Source organism: Silurus aristotelis (assembly GCF_946808225.1).
Source record: "Silurus aristotelis genome assembly, chromosome: 9".
Lineage (NCBI taxonomy): Eukaryota > Metazoa > Chordata > Actinopteri > Siluriformes > Siluridae > Silurus > Silurus aristotelis.
In genome coordinates this window covers 5,852,873-5,876,584 of record NC_139582.1, presented here as the reverse complement: position 1 = coordinate 5,876,584, position 23,712 = coordinate 5,852,873, and the positions used below count along the sequence as shown (strand labels likewise).

The window sequence follows — 23,712 nt, the reverse complement described above, 5'->3', positions numbered from 1 at the left end:
AATGTGTTTCTCCTGTACATATTTTGCGCTTTGATTGGCAGCAAGGACTCATTCTATTTTCAGTTGTATAAATATAGGGCCTTGTCAGAAAGCCTTGCCGCACGTATACACACATACACGCACACACTCATTTCCAGGAAGACTTTGTGTGTGGAAAAGGGGATGTTAAGAACGAAGACTGATAGTCAGTCTGAGACAAAACGAGACAGAGAGAAAGACAGAAAGAGTAAGAAAGAGAGAGAGAGAGAGAGAGAGAGAGAGAGAGAGAGAGAGAGAGAGAGAGAGATGAAGGACTGTCAAGTGAGTGTCTGACACGCTGTGGCGCCTCTTTGCTATGGACGGCATTTTTCGGAAGTATTTACCTTGACGAAAGATGCCCGCACTTTTTCTCCCCTGCATCAAAAACTCAATCATTGCGATTCACAGTGCAGCTTACATTAGCAGGAGCAGTGAGACAGAGAGAAAAAATAAGAGAGACATGAAGACAGAGAGAGAGAGAGAGAGAGAGAGAGAGAGAGAGAGAGAGAGAGAGAGAGAGAGCATGTAGGGCCCTTTAATGACGCTAATGCTGTGTGAGACTTTGGCTCCTGCTAAAGGAAGCTATCTGATTGGAAACAGCTCTGGGAGTCTGGGAGGTTGGCCCTGGCTCGTTTCATTTAATGACCCATTTCCTTCGCTCGTGCCACAAGCAGTTAACAGCAGTCAAGGTGCCCAGAGGTTCACCGCAGTGTAAGAGCACGCCAGACCCTGGGCAAAGCAGGGGGGGTCAGACAAAGCATACATGTATCGGTGACGGGGGTATCACAGGTGCATGATCAGCTGACTGGGAAAATAATCTTGTTTTTTGTATGTAGACACCAGTTTAATCTGTGCTGTAGTGAATTAAATTTACACTTGTATGTTTTTAATCAATTTTAAAAGACCACTTCGATGTTCTACCGAGTTTTTGATTGTCCTCCAGGATTATAATTTTTTTTTTTTATCTGACATGATCCAATCCAATGATCAAATACACCATCAAACTCCATGGTTCAGTTTCATCCATAGGGAAAAACACAGAGTTGGTTATGACACATGTGACCTTCGCATGCTGCTCCTCGGCCCGCAGGATCAGCCGTAATGGAATCTACAACTTGAGCTCACACACATCTTATCGAGCTTAATGATCAGTTATTAATATTTGCAATCTCTGGCCTTGATGTCCCTGCATGGGTATAGACGGGGAGGCAATTATGTCACGATCATCCCTTTCCAATGCCGCCATGTGAGGATATTTATAAATATATAAGAGATAGATCTTAGCGTGCTGAGTTATTGCCCTCTTAGTGCAGATATACAGATTCAGATTAATTTGTAATTAGTCTTGAGATGTTGAGGCTGTGTAGATAAAGGATTCGACTTGCTCGCTGCGTTCCATAAATGCTGATCGTTTAAAACGAACAAATGCTGGGTGCCTGATAAAAATAGCTTCGGCCAGAATTATTTTGTTCGCCCGACAAATTCCGACACATATGTCTGAATGCGCTGGCAACAGCGAGGCCGGCGGTAAATGAGTTTTGAAATAAACTGTTATTGTTTAGTTGTAAACATTTCTCCGCATCGGATCCATATAATGGAATCTTGGGTCGTGCTTAAGTGTCAGCATGTTGGTGGTATTGTACAAACACAGTCCTTTACAGAGAGAGTGAGAGACGAAGGAGGGGAGAAAGAGAGCAAGGGAGGGAGAAAAGAGAGAGAAAAAAACAGACGATAGGGCAGAAGTCAGCCCTTTCTCTATGTAAAAATGTGATTTAATTTTCAATATCCTGTCATACGATGCTTTTCACCAGGCTTAGGTTCACATTAATTTGCTCCAAATGTCAGATATCTCCACACAGATAAAGCAGGCGACGAGAAATAAAGACACAAGGCTGCCTTTTCTGGCCTGTAGAATCACGGCAATAGTTTTTAGTCATATTAAGATGGGGGAAGGGGGTGCGGAGGGTCTATTAATAGTTGAGTCATCTGCGCCGCAATGTTCAGAAATGGCAAATTGTTAGATCCCCAATGGTGATTATTACTCTCTGTCAATGACCTTCATAACAAATTAACATTCCGACTGTGGAGGAACTAGGAGCGGGCTCTTTCACAGACATGTGTTAGGGGTGACGCACAGCAAACTGGAAGCAATGGAAGTTGTTGGAGGAAGATTGGAGGAAACAGATAGGTTGTGATGGATGGTGGGGGGTATGGAAGAGGCTGAGAGCTGCAACACAAATAAATCATCACACTGATCTATTTTTTTTTTTTTTAGCTACGAGTGAGAAGGAGTGTACATGTGTAAATGTGACATGCACCGCAGACGCGTTTTTGTTACAGTAGCAAAATGGACCGAATATCGAATGAACCCGCGTTTCACACATACACAAACAACACACATGCTTTCACACGCGTGATTATGTAGCTGTTATCAGCTTTCGCACCGTGCGCTTCATTTTATTATCAATCATCACCCCTTTTCAGAAATCCGCCTACCAGGCTGTTCTTAGCTACTTTACTCCTTTCAACATTTCGCAAAACTTTCATTAGACACTTCAGTCAGATTAACGCGGGTTAAATAAATTATATCTAATATAGAGGATAAGGAAAAGAGGCAGTGTAAGAGATGAGCGTATATCCCCATCTGACTCGGGGACGCTCATACTGCTGTGTTTGGCATGATAAATCGTTTTATTTCATTTTTCCGAGGCACTGGACAAGCGCATATATGAGTAAAACAGCAAACGTCCTTGGCTGTACAATTTATGGGCCCTCATGGCTCAAGGAAAAAAAAAAAAAAAAACACATACTAGATATGCTGTGAGAAAGGAGATTTTGTTTAAGGCCACATATTAAAGGTTTAAAAGTTGTTAGATTTTTTTTTAAGGTGTTCATCAAATCAGTGTTACAGAAACATTTTGTCTTGGTGTCTGGTTTTATAATTCTGTTGTGCATCAGGTCATAACCTTTATGATAATTTTCTTCAAGTACCACTGCATTCTTTTAATTCGCATTAAAGAAATGAAAGGAGAGGAGTGATGCTTTTTGAAAGCTAATGGCTTTACAGCGAAGGTAATGGATTCAGAAGGGCGCTGTAGCTGTGCCTTGGACATGGATCTGTAAGTCAGCTTTATGATTGCCTGTTGTACTTGTTGATTTGGCCGGCTAGAAAAATGAATAGGAAATCAATGTCAGGCGAGAATGTGTTTTTTTTTTTTTTTTTTTTTCCTTTTCTTTTCTGTCGACTCTTTAAAGAATTTTAAAGGCACAGCACCAGATGAATTCGTTGTTCTATTTGTATCATGTTAATGTTTATTAATGTCACCAGAACTGGTCACAGATATGTACATAAGAAATGTACTTTATAATTTAGTTGAATTAAATCAGGAAGCCGATTTGCACGACTGATCCATAGAAATCACGTCGCCTCTACGCAGACCGAATCTGTTCAGGCTTCACTAATGATAAACACTTCCTTCCTGCCAGAACATTCAGCACCCAATGAATATTTACCACTATTAAGGGCAGCCGGTTTTACTGAAGCAGAGCTCCTTATGAGATGCCCGCCCTCAGGGTCCTCCTGTGCCCACTCGTACCTAGGAAGGTTCCTGATCCCGTGAAGCCCCTTGGTTCCTGCATGGGGCCAGCGGTGGTCTCCTGTTCTTCCCTTCTGTGCTTTACGCTTTGATCACTCTGCAGAATAATGCAGTTAGTGAGACCTCACTGCCTCCTCAGCAACCCTGCTTTTCACTTTTTTTTTTCCAAGACTTGTTTATTACTTTTTTTTTTTGTAGCTTTTTCTTTTTTTCATAAATTTGCTGCTCTTTGAAGCCTGAAAGCAACTCGAGAGGAGAAAACAAAGATGGGCGCGTGCCAGCCGGAAAGTTATGGCACCATTCCTGTTCCCCCAGCTCGGCAGAGGCTTCGCCTTTAAAGAGGGAGAGGCGCACCTTCTGTCACTAGCGGAGGGAGGGAGCGTGCACAGGAGAGAGAGAGAGAGAGCTGTACAAAGAAAGAGAGAGAGATAGAAGAAGAGAGGGAGGGAGGGAAGGAGGGATGGAGGGGTCCTCCGTGGTCAGGAGCGCTGTCAATGTGGCTCATTTGCACGGTTCTGCTACTTTCACCTCGCTGACCTCCTGAGACAATGTCATGTTGTTGTGCTGTTGTGTGGCTCACGCTGTTTGGACGGGGGTGTGTTATGAAGACCTTGAGGCATCGTGGGCAGGTTTTAAGCGCAAGCGAGTCGTTTCCCGAGTGCAGCGCGAAAAAAGAGATAACGATTCATATCAAAGCATGGTGTTTTATGTGTCCTATTAAACTGCATCGAAAGCGGCGTTATTGATAGAGCGAATTCAGTCGAGCTTGTAAAGGCATGAATGATTTCTAATTCCTCGCAATCGAAGGCAGAATGCTTGAAGCTTAATTTCACCTGACCCCCTCCACTAGCAGGCAGAACAAATGCGCTCTAAAAAAGAGAAATGTGCCGTTCTGTTCAGCGAGCAGAAAAAGGACAGTCTTCCCTCCTCCTTTTATAATCCCACTTTCGCTCAGCCCGTCGCTAATAAATATAAATGTTTGTGATTAGCATCGCGGCGGCACAGGTGCATGTTTGTTGCGAGGGGAGGCATGTTCATTAATTTTCAGCGATGAAAAGTGCACTGCGCCATAAACGCACAGTCCAAAAAACGCATCGGCTGATAAATGAATGCACAGATTGTTAATGTACCATTGTATGGTCGAGCCTCACCGAGCTTTAAAAAAAAATCGGCCTTCCTGCCAAATCGGTGCTAGCTTCAAGTAGCATGTACAGCAGAGCCCTTCTTTAAAGTCAGATTATAGGCTGTAGAGCATCACAACTATCTCTGTTAGTCTGCCTTTATATGTGTTAATGTGTATGTTTTTATTTAGACATACAATAAGAAGTATATAGACAGCAGAGCTTTTCCCTGCTGTGACTTCACTACCATGTGTTGAGTAATTAGTTTTTCAGGCTGATGTGCCATAGAGCTGTGTACCGTCCATGTGTATGGCATTTGGTGCCCGGATCATGCCGATTTGGCCATGAGGGTTATATTATACCCGAGAATTAAGCTGTCAAAATGATTGCACTTACCCCTTAGACTTAATCAGCAGTGAACACAAAGTAACGTCTTTTTTTTTTTTTTTTTTCATCATTTTTGTGTTTTTTTGTCTTTTTTTTTTTTTTTAAGAATCATCACACATCTGAATCTGTGTTTAATGGCATACCAAGAACGTAAAAACATGTCTGTTTTTTCGGGGGGCAAAACTGTTGATGACTAAAACGAAGCCTTTTTTTAAAATATGCTTGTGCTCGGAGCAAGAAAACACGACTCTCCTGCAGACAAAGAAAAGAAAATCTGCTGAAAATGGGTTGTTTTTCAGTCGCTGCGAAAATGTTTTATTAGGGGACCGCTGAACACCTGCCTTAAAATGTCGTTTCAACATCTCCCGAATGCCATTTTGCTTAATTGACTTGGAAATGGCCCAAATGTATTGCTGAATGCAGTCTAATTAATATTAATAATAAATGCCATTATTAACATCAAAGAACATCTGGTGCCCCTGTTTACCCACATGCCTTATATGTAACACATTTTGCGTCTGTTTCATCTCACAAACAGAGCAGGGATAAACACTTTTTTGAATTTAGGATGTTTTTTTTTCGTTTTCTTTTTTTTTTTTACATTTAAATTCTCATTATGCTTTATGAATTTATTTCCTCATTGACACTCTGGTCAGGGTTTGGTTTGCTCCTTTCACAGCCAACGCTGGCAATGCGAATGTAGTGCTTTTTCTGGGCAAAAGACTTCATTGTTGTGATACCAATGAAGCATTCGCTGGCATACACCTAAAAAAATTAAATCTGCCTAAGCTGGGACCCATGGCCTGAGCCCGCTTTAAGGAACACCGTAAATCAGCGAGCTTAAAGAACTTGAATGTAAAATTTCATTAAGTAGTCCTTGTCAGGTAGTTAAAAAGTAAGAGATAATGCAGTGGTCTTTAATGATAATTGGTGTTTGGTTAATAAATTTTGCGAGTTCCGATTACTTTTCAAGCAGCCGCTAGAATGCTAGCCTCAGCAGTGTAACTAAACCTCAAATTGATTAACTCGCCTGAACCAGCCCGTTCACAAAGATGGCACCGGTCCAAATCAAAAAAGAGTGTGTAGTGCGCGCATCAGCCGGATGGTGTTGTGTTGCTCCGGCGTAAGGAAATCAACTCCCCCCGGGTGCATTTTTAAAAGCCTAATGCCTTTCAAATGATGTCATCACATTTACCTCTCTCTCGCTCTCGCTCTCGCTCTCTCTTTCTCAATCTCTCTCTTTCTATCTGTCTCTGTCTTCATTTTCGGTAACATTTTCTCTTACTGCCTCCTATAAGAGAGAGAGAGAGAGAGAGAGAGAGAGAGAGAGAGAGAGAGAGAGAGAGAGAGAGAGAAGAGAGAGAGAGAGGTCAATGGCTTTGCCTGATACACGTGACACATTATTGTAATGGAGATAAGAGACATCTTGTGTTTTTATGATTGCCTCGTTTTTTTGTTTTTTGTTTTTTTTGTTTTCTTTTATTTCCCGGAAAGTGATATGAGAGCAATCAAAACCACATGACAACCTGATTTTGTGTGGCAAGTGTGATTGGGAAAGTAACATTAAGAGAGAGAGGGGGCCTTTTGTTTTTGTTGTCTTTCTTTTCATTAATGGGAACAGGGTGTGGTCCATCTGGAGAGACTCCAGAGGATGTATGCACACATACAAAGACACACACACACACACACACACACACACACACACACACACACACACTCTGTTGCAAATCAACATACAGTCCATATCCTCTCATACAGTAAACACATACACACCCTGGTGGTAGCTGATGAGCTGCTTGAGTGTCTCTGTGTGTGTGTGTGTGTGTGTGTGTGTGTGTGTGTGTGTGTGTGTGTGTGTGTGTGTGTGTGTGTGTGTGTGTGTGTGTGAGACATGAGACAGACAGCAGGGTGAGTGACTGATACTCCTCCTCCTCCCAGATGGCTCATGCCACTGGCCCTTGGTCTGATCCCAGCTCTTTGTTTCAGTTTGCTGTAGTACATTAGTGAAGGCCCAGTACAGAGCATAATACACACTTCACACCTCGGCACTCTCCAGATATCTAATTAGTAAAGAATAATACCATTTCTATAAGACTAAACCTTTACTTATCAACGTGAGCACCACAGATCAGTTTGATTCTATTGGATTCTAATCTAGTTTCCTGCGAACCAGTTAATCATATATTATCAATCATTCATTTACATTTTCCCCCAGAACAATTGATTACATTGACAGTAAACGTCTCGAAAGCACAGCACAAAATAAGATTCCTGCGCTTCGCCAGCTACAAAACCCACCCTTGAGACTTACTGTTTGTACATATTAGCAATTTAAAATATGAAGCTTTTACTTGGCTTGTGACAATCATTTTAATATTGTGTGTCTCCTACTGATTTTTTTTTTCCTCCCTTTGCATAAAAAGGACGTGAAATGGAAAATCAATACAGAGAAAATAGTTATAGGTGGGGGGTTATCGGGAATCTCTGTGTTCCAGACACCCTGGGCAGAAGGATGGAGTGTAATATATGGGGTGACCTTCAAATGTCATAAATGTGTTGTGCAATAAACTGTCAATATTTGTGGTTATACGGCGCAGAATGAATTTTACAGTAATTGGAACGGCCATATTAAAAGCCGGGAAGCAGTCAGCTGATTAAAGACACCGCTGTTGGACCGTCTGGATATGTGTGTGTGTGTGTGTGTGTGTGTGTGTGTGTGTGTGTGTGTGTGTGTGTGTGTGAGGGTTGTGTGTGTGTGTGTGTGTGTGTGTGTTGCACAGTTTCTTTTAAGCTCATTTTAAATGTGAACAACAAAGTTTTTAAGAATCAGCTACAACTTCAACTGAATTGTAAAGTTTTCAGTATATTTATGTGAATTGACCTCCCTTCTACTATTCCACCCCCCCAAAAAGGGCTCACACACTTGTCACTAAAGCTACTATAATTTATCAGGATACGAACTCGAACTAGGTCAGAGTAGGTGTTTGTATCATTGTGTGTATGTTTGGGTCAAAAAATGGGGCAGGCAGTACAATGTAATGTGTGTAGGCAATGCGAGGGAAGCAAATCACAGGCACGTGATCAGTCACAAGAGTGGAAGAGAATGCTGACTTCACTCTTTCTTATTTAACTTCTTAAATCTCCTTTGATTTTTTAAAAAGGGATCGGAAAAAATACAGTATGAAAAAATGGAAAGATTATTGGGGGAAGAAATTGTGTGGAACTAAGTGGGTTGCTCCATTTAGACCGTTTCTTTCCTCACATACATATCAGGTGGTGCAGCATAACTGAGGAAAACTGGCCTTTTAAACTTTACCGCACTTCCATTAGTACCTTTGTAGTTCAAGTTTCAATGTGAAAACTGCGGCCCGAAAACCAAATTATACGATTTGCCGTTACACTTCGCACTTTTATGTGGCTGGTCAGCTACAAAAACCCTGCCCTTTGCTTGAATACAGATGTCAGCAAGAGATACAATGCTCCATAATAATTGGAACATATGCGCAAATATATGTGCTAATACCTCAGCATAATCTATCGTTCCAACTTCCAGCATCTCCTGTAATAACTCGGTTCAGCGTGGTTAATTATCTCCGAACTGGGGCTTGTTGATCTTGACACGTTTAGAGTATTGTAGTGACAGCAGCTCAATCAGAGCGAGGCCTTCGTTATCACCCTCTCCTATCAGCCACGCCGCCGACGTCACCTGTCAAAACCAGGGCGCAACACGAAGGCACAGACCAATTGCTGACATAGCTGTTTCCTTTCCTGTATTGTTCGTTTTGACACAATCCGCCATATGCTACCCGGTAAAGATGATGATAGGAGGGATAAAATGGAAGAATTGGAGTGTGTACGTGGGGAGGGCGTCAGGGCGACGTCTCTAAAGCGACCTGAAAAGCTTCTGAACTGTCAGCGTTCTGTCAGACCGAGGAGAGTGCGGCAGGAGAAAAAAAAAAAAAAGAGTGGCGCGCGTGAACCCATTGATGTGTTTGACTTTGTGTGGTGTTAGCAGATTTGTGCGGCAAAAAAGTCTGAAAGAAGAACGAAAGACGGGAAAAAAATGAACAAGTGGAAGAAAAGCAGAGTAGCATGTGGTTGGTTTGAAGTGAAACTGAATACTCACTGAATTACATCTCTCATGGTGTTTTTTCCTTCCCGCTTTCTCTCTTTGTCTCTCTCAGATGTTGGGGATGAGATGGCGAAGGCACCAGGAGCGGTTCCTCCTCCTGCAACGCAGCACAGAGAGAGGAGTGTGGGATCCGCCATGAAAGACTGCCCCTACTGTGGCAAATCCTTCCGCACCTCCCATCACCTAAAAGTCCACCTGAGAATACATACAGGTAAGAAAAGAGCATATGTAATGCTGCAATTTTTACAAATACACCATATAACAAGCGTTGTTTTATTTTTTTATTTCAGCTCAGGTTTTTTTTCTTATTTTAAAAGGTCAGGGGTGGAACATATTTAATATTTTTATCATTACTTTTTTAATACTTGAGTAAACCTGAATTAAATTGAGTTAAATTGAATTTCCATTATGGCTAGATACGTCCATTTATTAATAACTCTTTGTTGCAGTATCTATACTTTTACTTTAACCTGCTGCTGTCTTTATATATTCAATCACATTATGTGCAATATGTTCTTAGTTCTGTAGCACCTTTTTATACTTTTTTATATACATTTTTGCATAAATAGAATGTCATTGATTAGATCATAGATAGATAGATAGATAGATAGATAGATAGATAGATAGATAGATAGATAGATAGATAGATAGATAGATAGATAGATAGATAGATAGATAGATAGATAGATAGAATACATAAAAAAATACCTAGACCACCAACATCTAGCCAATTAAGACAAAGAGGTGTATCTCATTACCTGTTTATAAATTTTCAAGTGTCCTAATTTTTATCAGCCATTCAAAGTAGGCGTGGCTAAACTGTTGTCAGAATTGCTGACTGTAGCATTAAAATGTGTGCCAAATCGAAATCCAAAGAAATTTGCAAGAATGTATGTCTCAAATAACAATAAATATGTTAAAGACACTTTTCAACGATGAAAGATTGTCTGAACGGATTTTCACCTTACTTGACATCTACATAAATGAATGCCATATTCTCCAAAAGCACCACAGTTTTACTTTCTTTCACAGCTGGCTGTCCCTGTCTTTTCTAATCTAATTCTGTTCTAATCCTGCTTATTACTCTGACCCGTAGCACAGCTCCCATAGTCTGAAGTTCCTGCATGTAGCAATGAGTTTCCCTAATTCTACAGTAAGGATATAGAGGTTAGGCTGCAGGAATTCTGCTGTGTAGGCCATAGCAAAGCTGAGAGTCACTCTCATACGCAGCTTGTCCTAGTTAACACAGGGAAGCATTGCGAGGTCACTGTAAGTGTGTGTGTGTGTGTGTGTGTGTGTGTGTGTGTGTGTGTGTGTGTGTGTGTGTGTGTGTGTGATATAGGGAGATCATGAGACTGAAAAGGAAACTGTGTTTAACTATGGCATGGCACAATAAATAGCTAATTTTTTATTTTTTTTGATTTTGCACAAAATAAACATCTGTGGTCTCATAAAGCATTTTTTAAATAATTTTTAGTCATCCTATTACTTTGGCTTGCCTCATTACCTTTAAAACATCATCTGGAGAAAGACATAAAAAAAAGAAAGAGCAAAACTATTCAACAAGTGCTTCAAGGGCAGCGTGTACACTCGCTCTAACTTAAAATGGAAATCGCTTTCAGTTCAGGAAATTGATGGTTGTTATTTTTTTCGTATGTGCTTACAAGAAAGACCACCCAAATAGTATTTGTCCCACTTAATAAGAAGCACATAGCTTTGCAGTTCTGGGGGAATTAAAGCCTGATTGTAAGGCACGTCTAGCCATGGAGCTGATGATTACGCCTCAAAGCTTAAACACACACACAGAGGCCAAGGCCAGCCAACATGGTACCGTTTCTCTGTAACACTTTTTAAACCCGTCACAAAGCCGTCAGGACACAGCTGTGGACACGTTGTTTGGTACAAATTATAAGAAAGTTTATAACAGAACCTCGGGCTAGTCTCGAATATCAAAAAGTAGCCATAGAACAGAGCCACGAAGAGAAATTGTATACCGATGAATTAGTAGTGTGAAGGAACGAGGAAACAGGCGTCAGGCAGGTCTGTTGACAGGCAGGTCTGAGGAAAGTGTTGGAGTCAGCTGCTCCTGGGCTTGTGGAGACTGATTGCTTAAAGCCTTGGTACAGCACAGTTATGTCCCCAGAAGCAGGAGAGCAAGGGTATGGTGCTGGAAATATGTTTCTAGCTCAGGGAGGTTGAGTTATGCATGCTTTGAGAAGAGGGTAAGGGTCCCCAGTAGGGCCATATTTCTCTAAAAAGGAAGCAGAGGCCCTTGTCCCGCAGCTCCGTTAACTCACTCATTCACTCACTCACTCAACTCTCCGGGCAGCCTGGTGAATGTGTGTGTGTGTGTGTGTGTGTGTGTGTGTTTACACTACTGAAGTCCTTACAGTCTGTCGATGCTGCAGTTTACACCAGCCTTGATTTGTTTGCAAGATGTGCGAGCCATGTTGAATATAAAATTGTCATAACGGGTTCACCCTCACGGTCCAAGTTTAGAATGAATCAATACTACAAAAAAAAGTTTTTTTAGGGGAGATATCGAAATATCTGCACATGCGATCTGATTAATGACACGTCACCCGAACGACATACTGTGAACTGAAGATCAAATTCATTCGATCTCTTTGTTAAACAAAAACAGCTGAAATCATTTAGGATGAACAAATCAGCAAGACTCACATTCACACCATAAATCTAGCGAAAAAGCCTACAAAAAAAAATTTTGAGAGAGAGAGAGAGAGAGAGAGAGAGAGAGAGAGAAAGAGAGAGAGAGAGAGAGAATTGATTCCCAGAATATCCTGAGTGAAGCTTTAAATCATTTTCATTACCTGTACAAGTGATGAATCTGATCTTTAGATCAGCAGGTAACAACCACCCTGTGTCCTCTTGCAGCCCAAATTCCTCCCTCCTAATCAGGGTTGGGAACAAAGCAGCTGATATTAGACCAGCATCCCTCCTTGATTTAAAAGAATTAGACGTGCAGACGACACAAAGCACAATGCCGGTGACCCTCAATCCGCATGCCGTTTGCCCGTCGTAATGGCATTGCTTACTAAGAGGACCAAGGCATTGTGCAACACAATGTTAGATTAATGACTCTCAAACACTGGCTTGAAAGGAATGAAGTGAATTTAAATTTCTGCAAAAGTTAAAGAGCTAATGTTACAGTATTAATTTCCTCTCCAACAGTGAGTGGGAAAATATCCATTAGTGAAATTAAGCACAGTTTGCTAGGTAGCTAACATTGTGCAGCATACAGTGTGGGGCCACAGCTAATGAACACTGCAGTGGGTGATATTTCATTATACAAATTAATGCTCACATTTTAATGGGAAAGTCACATAATGAATCTAGGCTTCAGTGACAGCAATTAGAGACACAGATTGTCCCCTTCTGGACAAGGCACTATTTAGCAGTAAGCAGCTGTGGGTAAAAAATAAAAAGGTCCTAGCTCCTGACAACGACACCACATAACTTGAGGGCACTGGAGACCTCGTGCATCGAGCGAATTTACCTTTATTTACAAAAAACAGATGATGAAATGACAACCGTCGCCTGTGTCAAGTCACCTTGTCCTTGCCTCTGCAAGTCTTTTCACCAAAAGACAAAAAACATTGGGCTCGGCTCACACCCATGGATGGAATATTTAAAGTTTCATGGTCGCATCAAGTACTATTTTGAAGGTTTACTCAGGAGAATGAGAGTGATTAAGCGCTGGTGTGTGGTCAGCTGCTACCGTTCCAAACCATAAGCATTGTAAATTACAAAGGTCACACAGTCCAGAGAGCCACAGCAGCGTCAAAGGATGTTTATTCAGTGGTAGACGAGAGTGCTATTATTATTATTATTATTAGTAGTAGTAGTATTTGTATTATTATTACAACAAGCATAAATGGAATATTTTCATTTGTTCTTTCTTTTTTTGGTTTTGTTTTATTGATTTTTTTTTTTTGGATGCCTAGAAAAACACGATTTCTGCTCTCCTTTTTTTCCTTTCCATCTCGCTCTTATTTTTTTCTTCCGCAAAGTCTTTAAAATGAATGCATGAACTGCAGTAATGGCCCTTACAGCAAAGGACAATTTACAAACTAAACAACACTTACTGACAGAGAACATGAGCACCTTGATGTTTTTGGCTCCACGTCTTTAACGTAGATAAACAACCCAGACATAAAAGACAGTGATTTTTCCAGACCAGTCGATCTCTGCGTCTCTGCACTATACAAGCTGTCTTTTCGTCGTTATATAAAGCCACATGGAAATCCGTCTTAAAGTATGTAATATCTATTAACTGTTTTAATTGCCCTTCTGTAGAGGCCCTGGGTGTTTATTTGCGTGGTTACTATGGAGTTGTGACAAATCGCACAAATCCAGATGAAATCAGTTTGAGCCGGACTCCTTCAAGTGGAAAGAGCAACCAGCAAAATGAACTTCTGAAATGATATGTACCACTCTCAGCGAGAGGCTTCTGTAATTTATATCAAGTCTGTCATACAGTACCAGATGGCAATTTGATGTGTGTTTTCCCCTATTTTTATTAAGACAGTCCATCAACAGTGAACGAAAGCTTCGGAAAGAAAACTTTCTCTCTCCCTTTTTTTTTTCCCTCCCCTTTTCTCAACTTAAATGATGAAAAATAATCATTCCTCTACCTCTGGGCCTTGGCGATCCATTATGTTTCTCAGAGGTTGTGCTGTTTGTGCGGATATCAATTAAAAGTGGATTAACGGGTACATAATGACCTTTAGCAGTAAATTGTGTGTAATGTTGCAAGGCAGGATACAGTATATTCCCCAGATGTCACACATGCCCCTGACGTATGATGGAGCAGATGTCTTACTGAGTCCAAATGGTGCACAAAGAACACGCCATGCGTGTGCACACACACATACACACACAAACACACACACACACAAACATAAACACACACACATAAACACAGACAGAGAGAGAAGAGAAAGAGCATTCTTATTGTTGATATAAATGCTGATTATCTAGTGTTCTTACTTGTAACATTGCACAAAATATTCCCTTCTTCCCTCCTTTCTCCTCTTTTACAGAGACGCTTTAACAAGCGACAGCGTCAGCATTGTCATGAATTAAAACACAAGCTTGGGGTGGAAGGAATAAAAGGGGAAAAGCAGATCACCGTAATTTGCCTCTAATTTTGGGCACAGAATATCATTTTGTCCAGTTAAAGGAATTGAAAATGATCATTTGCATCAGGGACATTTCCTTATTGAATCAGGCCAAGTCCCTGTTATCCTGCTCAGAGGATAAGCTCTTATTGGGTTAAAAGCTCATCTTGTATGGTTTATTTTAAATTTAAGCCTCACACGCACTCCAGTGTAAAGCAATAAATGACTCTTTCTCCCCTCCCCCCTCTTTCTCTCTTTTAATTCTTCGATCAACGAGGTATCGAGGTGGTATTTTTGTGACCCTTTTTGGTAAGCTGTGTTCTGTAGGTCTGCAGATCTTTGAGTCTTTCTTTCTTTTTTTTTCTGGAATGGTGCCCTCCAAATAATGATAAATTACTTGAGCAGTATGCCATTTGCTAATTATATCCATGATTTACTACAGAGCCAGACTTAAATCATTCAGTTCAGTCTTGCGTAACAATGCAACATTTTTTTTTTTCCTCAGATAAAAATTGTTTCCATGTGTATAATCTAAACCTTTTATAGTTATATATACACACAGACACATATGTACACAGTATTTGACAAACATCTTTTCATATTTGCCTTTTTTACAGGGCTGCACTCCCTTTTCTTAACGGCAACACTGCAGCACCTCGAAAAAAAAAAGAAAGGCCTGTATTCTGGGTTTTATTGCTTATTAAGTGAGAATATGGCTTCAATTTTTTTGGACCTTTTTATAACTGCTGCCAGGATGCATCTGATATTAAGATACTGAAGTCATTCTCCCATTTTGAAATGTTCTATTGCATATTCTATTGTGTTTTTTTTTTTTTTTTACATACTTCATTTTATTGCACCCTCTACTTTCTTCAAATCTTGATCTAATGCTGCCTTTTGAGAAAGAGGTTCATATGCAGCACACATGCACACTTAAGACTTTTGAGTTCAGTTCAATAGCAGATGAAGGCTGTTTATAATATGCCTATAACACTTTAGGGCTAAACAGTCAGTCCTACATTCTGCAGATAATGAAGAGCTTCTGTAGCGCTTGATTTATCCGTATGACAAATTTCCAACCTGAAAATGTACAAGGAATCACCACCTCAATACCAAGGTTGAGGTCTGACAACAAGCAAGGCCAAGTGAGATGTAGAAAGAAAAGAAAATAGCCACAAGCAGACCCTACTCGCTTGTACTCCCCTTTATGAACAGAGATAGCATCCAGACAGTTGTGTTGTCAGTTGAAAATATGATCTTCGAAGTGGACTGAAGGCACCATATGGTGAAATGTTTTTTATGGTGCTGATATGAGTGATAGCTCACTTGGTGGAGCTGGATCGACCTGTATATATAAAAAATAACACACTCCTCCTTCTTCTCCCTCCCAGTGAGAATGATTGGATGGTGGTTACTGATTGGTGGCTGGGAAATGAAACATTTTATACATTGTCCATCTTGTTTTTGGTTTCTGCAACAATTATATTTCCTTCAGATTTGACTCTACGCTATTCTTCATCTCTGACCTATCTTGGTGTCTTTAGGTGAGAAGCCCTACAGATGCCCTCATTGTGACTATGCTGGCACCCAGTCTGCTTCTCTGAAGTACCACCTTGAGCGTCACCACCGTGAGCGTCAGAATGGCAATGCCTCCTCTGCTAACAATGCTCCATCTTCTGATCATAAAGATGACCACAACAAGACCAACAGTGGCAGCGGTATCTTTGCTCGGCCTGATGTTCTGCGTGGGGTCTTCAAAGGGATAATGCCCTCAAGCCTTGATTTTAGAGGAGGCCAGATGCTTACACAGTGGGCTACTCCTGCTATCCTTTCTCCCAGAGAGAGAGATCGTGAAAGAGAGCGAGACCGACATGGACTAGGTGCAGAGCCCAACTCTGAGAATATGAAGACCCCTGAAGGCCCAGCCACTGGAGGAGAAAGTCCAGCAAGTTTTTCGGACTTGGGACGGGCTTACCAGAGTATGATGGGGAATGGAATCAACTTTCAGGGCTCACTCCAGGCCTTCATGGATAGTTTTGTGCCGAATTCCATAAAAAAGGAGAAGGAAATACGAGAGAACCCATTACATGGTCAGCACTTTGGCCTGGACGGCACAGAGCACAAGATCAAGAGGTCCAGTGATGCCAATCAGGAAGAGAACCCTTCAGAGATCAAGCCAACTGAGGGCATCCGCTCCCAGTATGAGCCTCTGGACTTGTCAGTTAGGCCTGATGCAGGATCCCTACCTGGGGCATCTATCACCATTCAGGATAATGTAGCCTGGCATGGGTGTCTGTTCTGTTCCTTTACCACTGCCTCTGTGGAGCTGATGGCTCTTCACCTGCAAGCCAACCACATGGGTAAAACAAAATCAGGCCAAGGCAAAGAAGTTAAAGAACTTTTACTAGGTGAATCTTCCCACATTGGCAACTCTGGTCTGGCACCTCCTCCAGGCCTTCTCCACCTGCATGAGGGCCTTAAGGAGCGAGGTTCTGAATCTGGAGACTTGAGGAACCAAGTTGGTTGGTCCAATCACTTGGATCCAAACCCACATGGTGCCTCGATGGGAACATTCTCAAGCGACTTTTACAAACCCTTTAGTCCCATGTATGATGGCTCCTCCAGGGGTCCTGGAGGATTTTTGGACCAGCAAGAAAATCCAGCTAATCAAATAGGTGGCCAGGATGAGCTTTCTGACAAGGCATCCTGTATTGAAATGGAGGCATGCGAGGAGCAAGAAGGTCAGTCAGAAGATGATGAAGCAGGACACGAAGAACAATCTTCCAATCCTGCTTCAGCAGAGCACCAAGTGCACTCTGATGATGAAGAGAATGAAGCAGAGGAGGAAGAAGACATGGAGGTTAGAGACATGGAAGACGAGGACCACGGGACCATTAGAATGCACCCTGACTCTCCCTTGTCTAGAAAGGAAGCTCAAAGAGCAAAGATAATTCTGGGAGCCCATGGGCGTGGTCCATCTCCCCCTCAGCCACCAACCCTAGAGAAGCAGTGGCAGCAGCATCAGCAGCCTGGTCTAAGTCTTATTTCTCCAGCCAGTGGTCCTCCAGGCCTGCTGAAGCCAGAGCAGGCTCACCTGGAGCACCAGATGAACATGCTGTCAGTCCTACGGGCCTACAGTTCTGAGAGCCTAGCAGCATTCAACGGTGGCTTGTCTGGCAGCTCCAATGGAGGAGGTGGTGGAAGCAGCTCTAGCATGAAGAGAACCGACCCCTCTGGTAAGTGAGCCACCATATATTACAGCGTTAAACTAATTTTAGGTTGACATGTACTACAAAAGTAGGAAACATTACACCTTCATTTGTACCCTCACAGCTGTTTTAGTACAGTTGAACCTGAAAGCAACACTGCATTAATATTCTTTCACACTAAAATTTCACAAACAGAATTCATGTGCAATAACACTCCTCTAACCCCTACACACCAATATATACCCTCTGAGCAGGAACACAAGATTTGCTTTTGAGTGAATTCAACCTAATTTCAAGCAAGTTTAGAGACCATCTACTCGACAACCAGCAACAGATTAATCTTTATTACTATTTTATATTACCCAGTCCACAGCCCCTCTCTTTCCCTCTATTCCTCTCATAACTGGGATTAAGGGGGTCTGTGTTGGAGCAGAGCAGGACCTCTGCTCCCTGTGTCATCCCTGGCACACAGCACTTAACTATCTTAGCTTTCATAAGACCTCTCCCCAAAGCCCATTACTTTATAAGAGCCAAAGATCTATGGCCCAGTGAAAAATGAACTGTCAGCTTTCATGACTCTGTGAACGTTACTAGAGCTCTTTGAGACTACCGTGTTTCACTGCGCCCCCTTTTAGACATTTCAGTGATATAAAACTGCAAATGAAAAAATACTCTGAGAATTGAACTTGTAGTGCAGGTCAGTGCGAAGTAGTTTAAGGCAAAGAAAAGAAAGTGCTACAGCACCCTAGCTTTTGCTTCTGGGTATTTCTTTTTCTTCCTCTCAAATATCAGCAAGGTATTTCTAGCAGTTTAATGCTATTCATTTTGCCGAAATAAAACTGTCTGCCAATATAATGTATGTATATTCCATTTTGCTCTCTGTCTTAATATATTATTTATCAAGAGCAGAGTCTAATTTTCAAACCGAGTGTTGAGACACATGCTTTTAGTTTAGAAGCTTTACATTAGTGTTATTGCCTCCAGTCTGCAAACACAGAGGAGCAAGTCAGACATTTTATTTTTCGCTCTAAGGAAAACAATCTTACTGCAAATAGATGTGAGATTAAGGAGAGCGAAAAAAAGCCAATCGCATTTTTTAACAGACTTGTTTGATTAAGCGGCTTTATTTGAACAAATATGTCTTAATACTTTCTGTTCTTTTAATTCTAAACACTTGCATGGTTTGTTTAAGATACTGCACTTTGCTCAGGCATTGTGTATTACGCTTGATTAGTAAACAGGAATTAATCAACAGCGCGTATGATATAAGGCGGAACCGGAGCGATTATCCGCGTATTGTTGTTTGTTAGCTGTATTCGGATAGGAGGAATACATGTAAGTGAAGTCCATAGGTAGGTCGAGTCTGTGACATTTCGGGCCACTGTTTATCACAAGCAAAAGGGGATTACTTACACTCGCATCAGAGAAAGGGGCAGGGATTGTGAGTCAGCAATGGAACTACACACAGGTCTGAAGAGTCATACTGTACAAAAAAGCAGAGGAGAAAACAGTGATTGGAGAGATGGCATCTCTCTATTTGTGCACAAAAGGGAAAGGATCGTTTCATTCAGCACAAATTACAGCATGTGAAACGCACTGAGCCTGGATAGGTCAGTGTTGTCTTTCATGTCGAATGAGCCCAATAGAAAGGGATGCTGTGGTACAAAGTGGTGTGCGTTTCATTTTATTCCGCCTAAACAGTTTACATTAACAATTAATGCTCCGTTTGACCTTTCAATTATGGAAAATATGTCTGTCGTGAAGGAACCTGTTGCATTTTTAATATTCAGAGGAGGTCATTCACTAGGCTAAAAATTAATGCTATTTTTTATTTCGGCCATGTGGTGAATGTCTCATGTTGTAATATCCTCCTTTAATTCGAAAGACATTTTAAAAAAAAATGCCCTCGTGATACACACTTCTCCTGCTGCAATGGCAAAAGACTGACCTTTCAAGACAAGTCTTTGTCTCTTAGACAAAAGTTTTTTTGTTAGGCATTTTTCCTAGCTTGAGTCACCCTGCTTGGTGCTTGTGGATGGAAGCACGTGTGGTGGTGACGTGCACTGAAATACGGTGTAGGCACATCTGAGAAATATATACAGTCTAAGCATTGAAGGGCAGGAAAAAAGAAACAACACTCTTTATTCATTTCGTGGAGGCGTGGAATTGTATAAAGCAATTGTGGAAGGAAAGGAATAAAGAAGGAGTTTGCCTTATCCACCATCAGAAACGACTACTCACTTTTCCTAATATACTTCTTCATTCAGCCAGCACAACCTCTGGCATAAATCCTTTCCAGACCACAGAACTGTAAGTGTAGGCATTACACTCAATGGCCATTTAATACTGACCAACAACCATTGCACTTACACAATCCACAAGCATTAATATAAATCAATAGAAAGAGTAAGTATATATTTAATAAAGAGGACTGAAAAGGAAAATGAACACATTCGTTCTTTGGACTGTATATTAATGGACCACGTGGAGATACTATATATTGTAGATGAGATAGGTCATGAATACTGGACCCATCTTTCCCCTGCCCAAAATTCAATTAAAATCAGGCAAAATGTGATTATGTGATTAGCTGAAGTGAGCTTGCATTACGTTTGAATGCAAAATGAGCCGGAACCATTAATATTTGAAATTCTGCATGTCTATTCCTGAACTAGACTAAAACCTAATAAAACTGTGTTCTTTATTTGATTAAATTCAGGTGGTAAGAGGTCTGTGCATGCATATATATTATAAGTCACAAAATTTAGTATGTATATTTATATATACACACATACATATACATACTGCCTTTTGTGACTCCCACTTGCCAAATTGTTAACATTATCTCTCTTCAACAAAGCATACTGTGTACTATGCCTTCAATAATCCACATAGATTTTGTGTAAGTTGCTATTCAGATGATAGTATTTGTTAACACCATCTCCCATCTAGCATGAGGCAAATTAATCAAAAAAATGTCTGCAGCTTGGCGTTGACTTCTCTCTGATCTTGGCCTATTTGTGGTCTAGTCGATTAGACATGTATTGTTGAGCTCTCTTAATGGCTGTGTTCCATTGTGCTGGGGTGCTTGTGTAAGCCTATCATATAATCAATACCCAATTGTGTCAGTGCTGTATCGTTATGTATACATTGTATATTGTACAGCTCAAAATGTACATGGAGGCTAAAATAAGACACAGTGCATATTTCACGTTAGCAATCTTGGGTGGAACAGAATTTTCAAATGGCTTTAGTGTAGAGCCTTATTTATCAGGCAGCATACAATACGATGAATATTGTAAAGGCAATAGTAGATATTGCTATCTATCTATCTATCTATCTATCTATCTATCTATCTATCTATCTATCTATCTATCTATCTATCTATCTATCTATCTATCTATCTATCTATCTATCTATCTATCTATCTATCCATCCATCCATCCATCCATCCATCCATCCATCCATCCATCCATCCATCCATCCATCCATCCATCCATCCATCCATCCATCTATCCATCCATCCATCCATCCATATTTGTCTGTCTGTTTGTCTAGAAAATGTGACCTTTTTAGGGCTTTTATCCAACATTTGGGAGTTGTCCCTTCCTTAGAGCTCGAACTCTTTGAAAGGACAGACGTTTTTGCACGGGGGCTCAAACCACAGAGCTCACACAGTGGAGTAACATGTACACACACTTTACCAAATGCTAAATGCTAACAGAATAAAAGTTGCCCAATGTTGCACAATGCTCTAAGATTGTTATCACCACACACATGGTATACACACACACACACGCACGCACGCACACACACACACACACACACACACACACACACACACACACACACACACACACACACACACACACACACACACACACACACTTCCACACCTATTCAATGTTAACAGGTTTATTATAAAAAAAAAAAAAAAAGTTTTGTGTAAATAAAACAAGCAGCATTTCTGGGGACCAAGCACCCAGACTGGATGTATTCATTGATAGATTCTTAGATGGCAAAGCATTTACAGGCAAACTTTATGCAAAGGTGTACAAGGGTGATTTGTATTTTAACGAATAATTTGTATGTGTTGACCACGGAACGATGGAATTTTTTTGAAGTGTCCAGGTGATGTGAGTTCTATTCTATTCGAATAAATTTCGGATGTAGTATTTATTACACTTATTTGAAGTGTTTCAAATGGTAAGGGTTAAAAACTATCAAAACAGATTTCTTGATTATAGCACAACCTTTAACACCATTCAATAATATACTATATGTGATGTCTGAAAAAATCACAGTACATATACAATCATGATTACATTTAAAAAATGAGATCCGATTCTTTTCAGTATACTTGGCAAGCTGTTACACTAGCTTTAACAGGATAGGGCTCAAATTTAGCCCAGCTCTTTACTTGAACACATTTCTAATGGGAACTCCATTGACTGTGAAAATTTGTCCGGACCTAGGCTTAATTTGCGTCCGGAAAAAAATACTTAAAAAACAACCACAGTGGCTAAAAGAAAGGATCTCTTATAGTTATGGTGAAGTGGCACTCAGGGGTAAAGCGGAGTGGGAGCGAGAGAGGTAGAGATGAGATCATTGGTGTTCTCTTGTGTTTCTGTTTACTCTTTGTCACTCCATCCCTCTTGTGTCTCGAAGCTCTCCAGGCCACTCTGTCCTCGGGCCGCAACCGCTGTTGTTGTCGTCGGTGTTGTCATTGCTGCTGTTGTTGTTGATTGCTAGGTAAATGGTTATCTCGATTCGCCCTCTGCGGCTCCATTAGACACGGTGAAAAATGTTTCCGCTTTGTGTGTGTGTGTGTGTGTGTGTGTGTGTGTGTGTATTGATACACAGGCTGTAAGTGGAGGTGAGATCTGTGCTAAGTGGAGGTGATGGGGCAGAAGCCTCACTAGCTTTAAGGTGTTTATGGTGGCACGCTGCTGCATGAGCACCAGCTAGTTTTACAGAGTGTGAGCTCTTGGTTCAGCCATCAGAGTGCTGCTTTCAGATGTTTACCGCTAGAAGCTGTGAGGCTGCCACCTTTCAGTCACTTTTACCACCCAGTCAAGACATTCCTCAATCTTTAGCAGTACCAGAGAAAGACAGAGTAAGAGGTTGCTCAGGTTGTGTCTATGGACCGTTCTGCTCACGTGTCATTCTAGTTCATAAGGCCATGACACCCCCTGGTGGAAATGCAGTGAACCCTGTCCCCATTCTCTCTAGCTCGCTCAAGGAGAATGACAGATGAGCAGTGAACATGAGAGAACGACAGAGATGGAAGAAGAGACTGCAAGTCATGAGAGTGGAAATAAGTCATGTAAAAAGAGAAAGGGTTAGCAGAGATGTAAGAGAAGACAGACACACAGGAAGTGAGAGACACAGAAAAAGGATGCATTAATATACAGGAGGGAGAGCATGAGAATGACAGAACGAGATCAGAGGCGACACAAAGAATCCTTTTCTTTTCACTCTTCCCCTCTTTTTTTTTTTTTTTTTTTAAATACAATAATTACCCCACGGGGTTGATCAATCTTCAGTGGCCTCCGAACACATCATTGCACACTTACTAAGTTCAAGTGCAAAGCTCAAGCACTAGAAATGAGACAGTAAATCTACAGCATTTGTCAAGCCGACAAACAAGTCTGAAGTGGAAAAAAAAATGTAAAAAAAGGAAGAGCAGAAAACCACAGAAGCGTAAATGTACTGATGGAATTTGTGGCATTTTGTTGCTTCCTGAATCTGCCAGTCTGCTTGCCAGTACATCGTGTGTCTCTGTGAATGTGTGTGTGTTTAGAAGCAGAGGGGGGTCGTGGTTAGTTGTCTCCTTACTTGTAAGTGGTGTTCATGTCACTAGTGGCCAATTATCACTGTCAAGAGGCTGTAGGATCCAAGGAGGGTCATGACCCCACTCTGGTTCAGGTCAGAGACAGCGCTCTGTTTTCTGCATTCCTGTCATCTAGTGACCCCCCCCCAGTCTCTCTCTCTCTCTCTCTCTCTCTCTCTCTCTCTCTCTCTCTCTCTCTCTCTCTCTCTCTCTCTCTCTCTCTCTCTCTCTCTCTCTCTTTACAGTACCCAGTTTACAGTACTAAAAGGAACATA

At 41.2% G+C, this 23,712-nt stretch overlaps 1 protein-coding gene across 7 annotated transcripts in view; it reads left to right on the top strand.

The window, feature by feature from the left end:
* znf536 (zinc finger protein 536) overlaps positions 1 to 23,712 on the top strand; it is a 183,609-nt gene that overhangs the window by 107,364 nt on the left and 52,533 nt on the right. For all 7 annotated transcript variants that reach the window (XM_083549851.1, XM_083549853.1, XM_083549852.1 and 4 more), the window contains 2 exons: positions 9,307 to 9,465; positions 15,940 to 17,631. In XM_083549851.1, the coding sequence (XP_083405977.1) occupies positions 9,307 to 9,465; positions 15,940 to 17,631 (1,851 nt within the window). The remainder of the gene's footprint in view (positions 1 to 9,306; positions 9,466 to 15,939; positions 17,632 to 23,712) is intronic.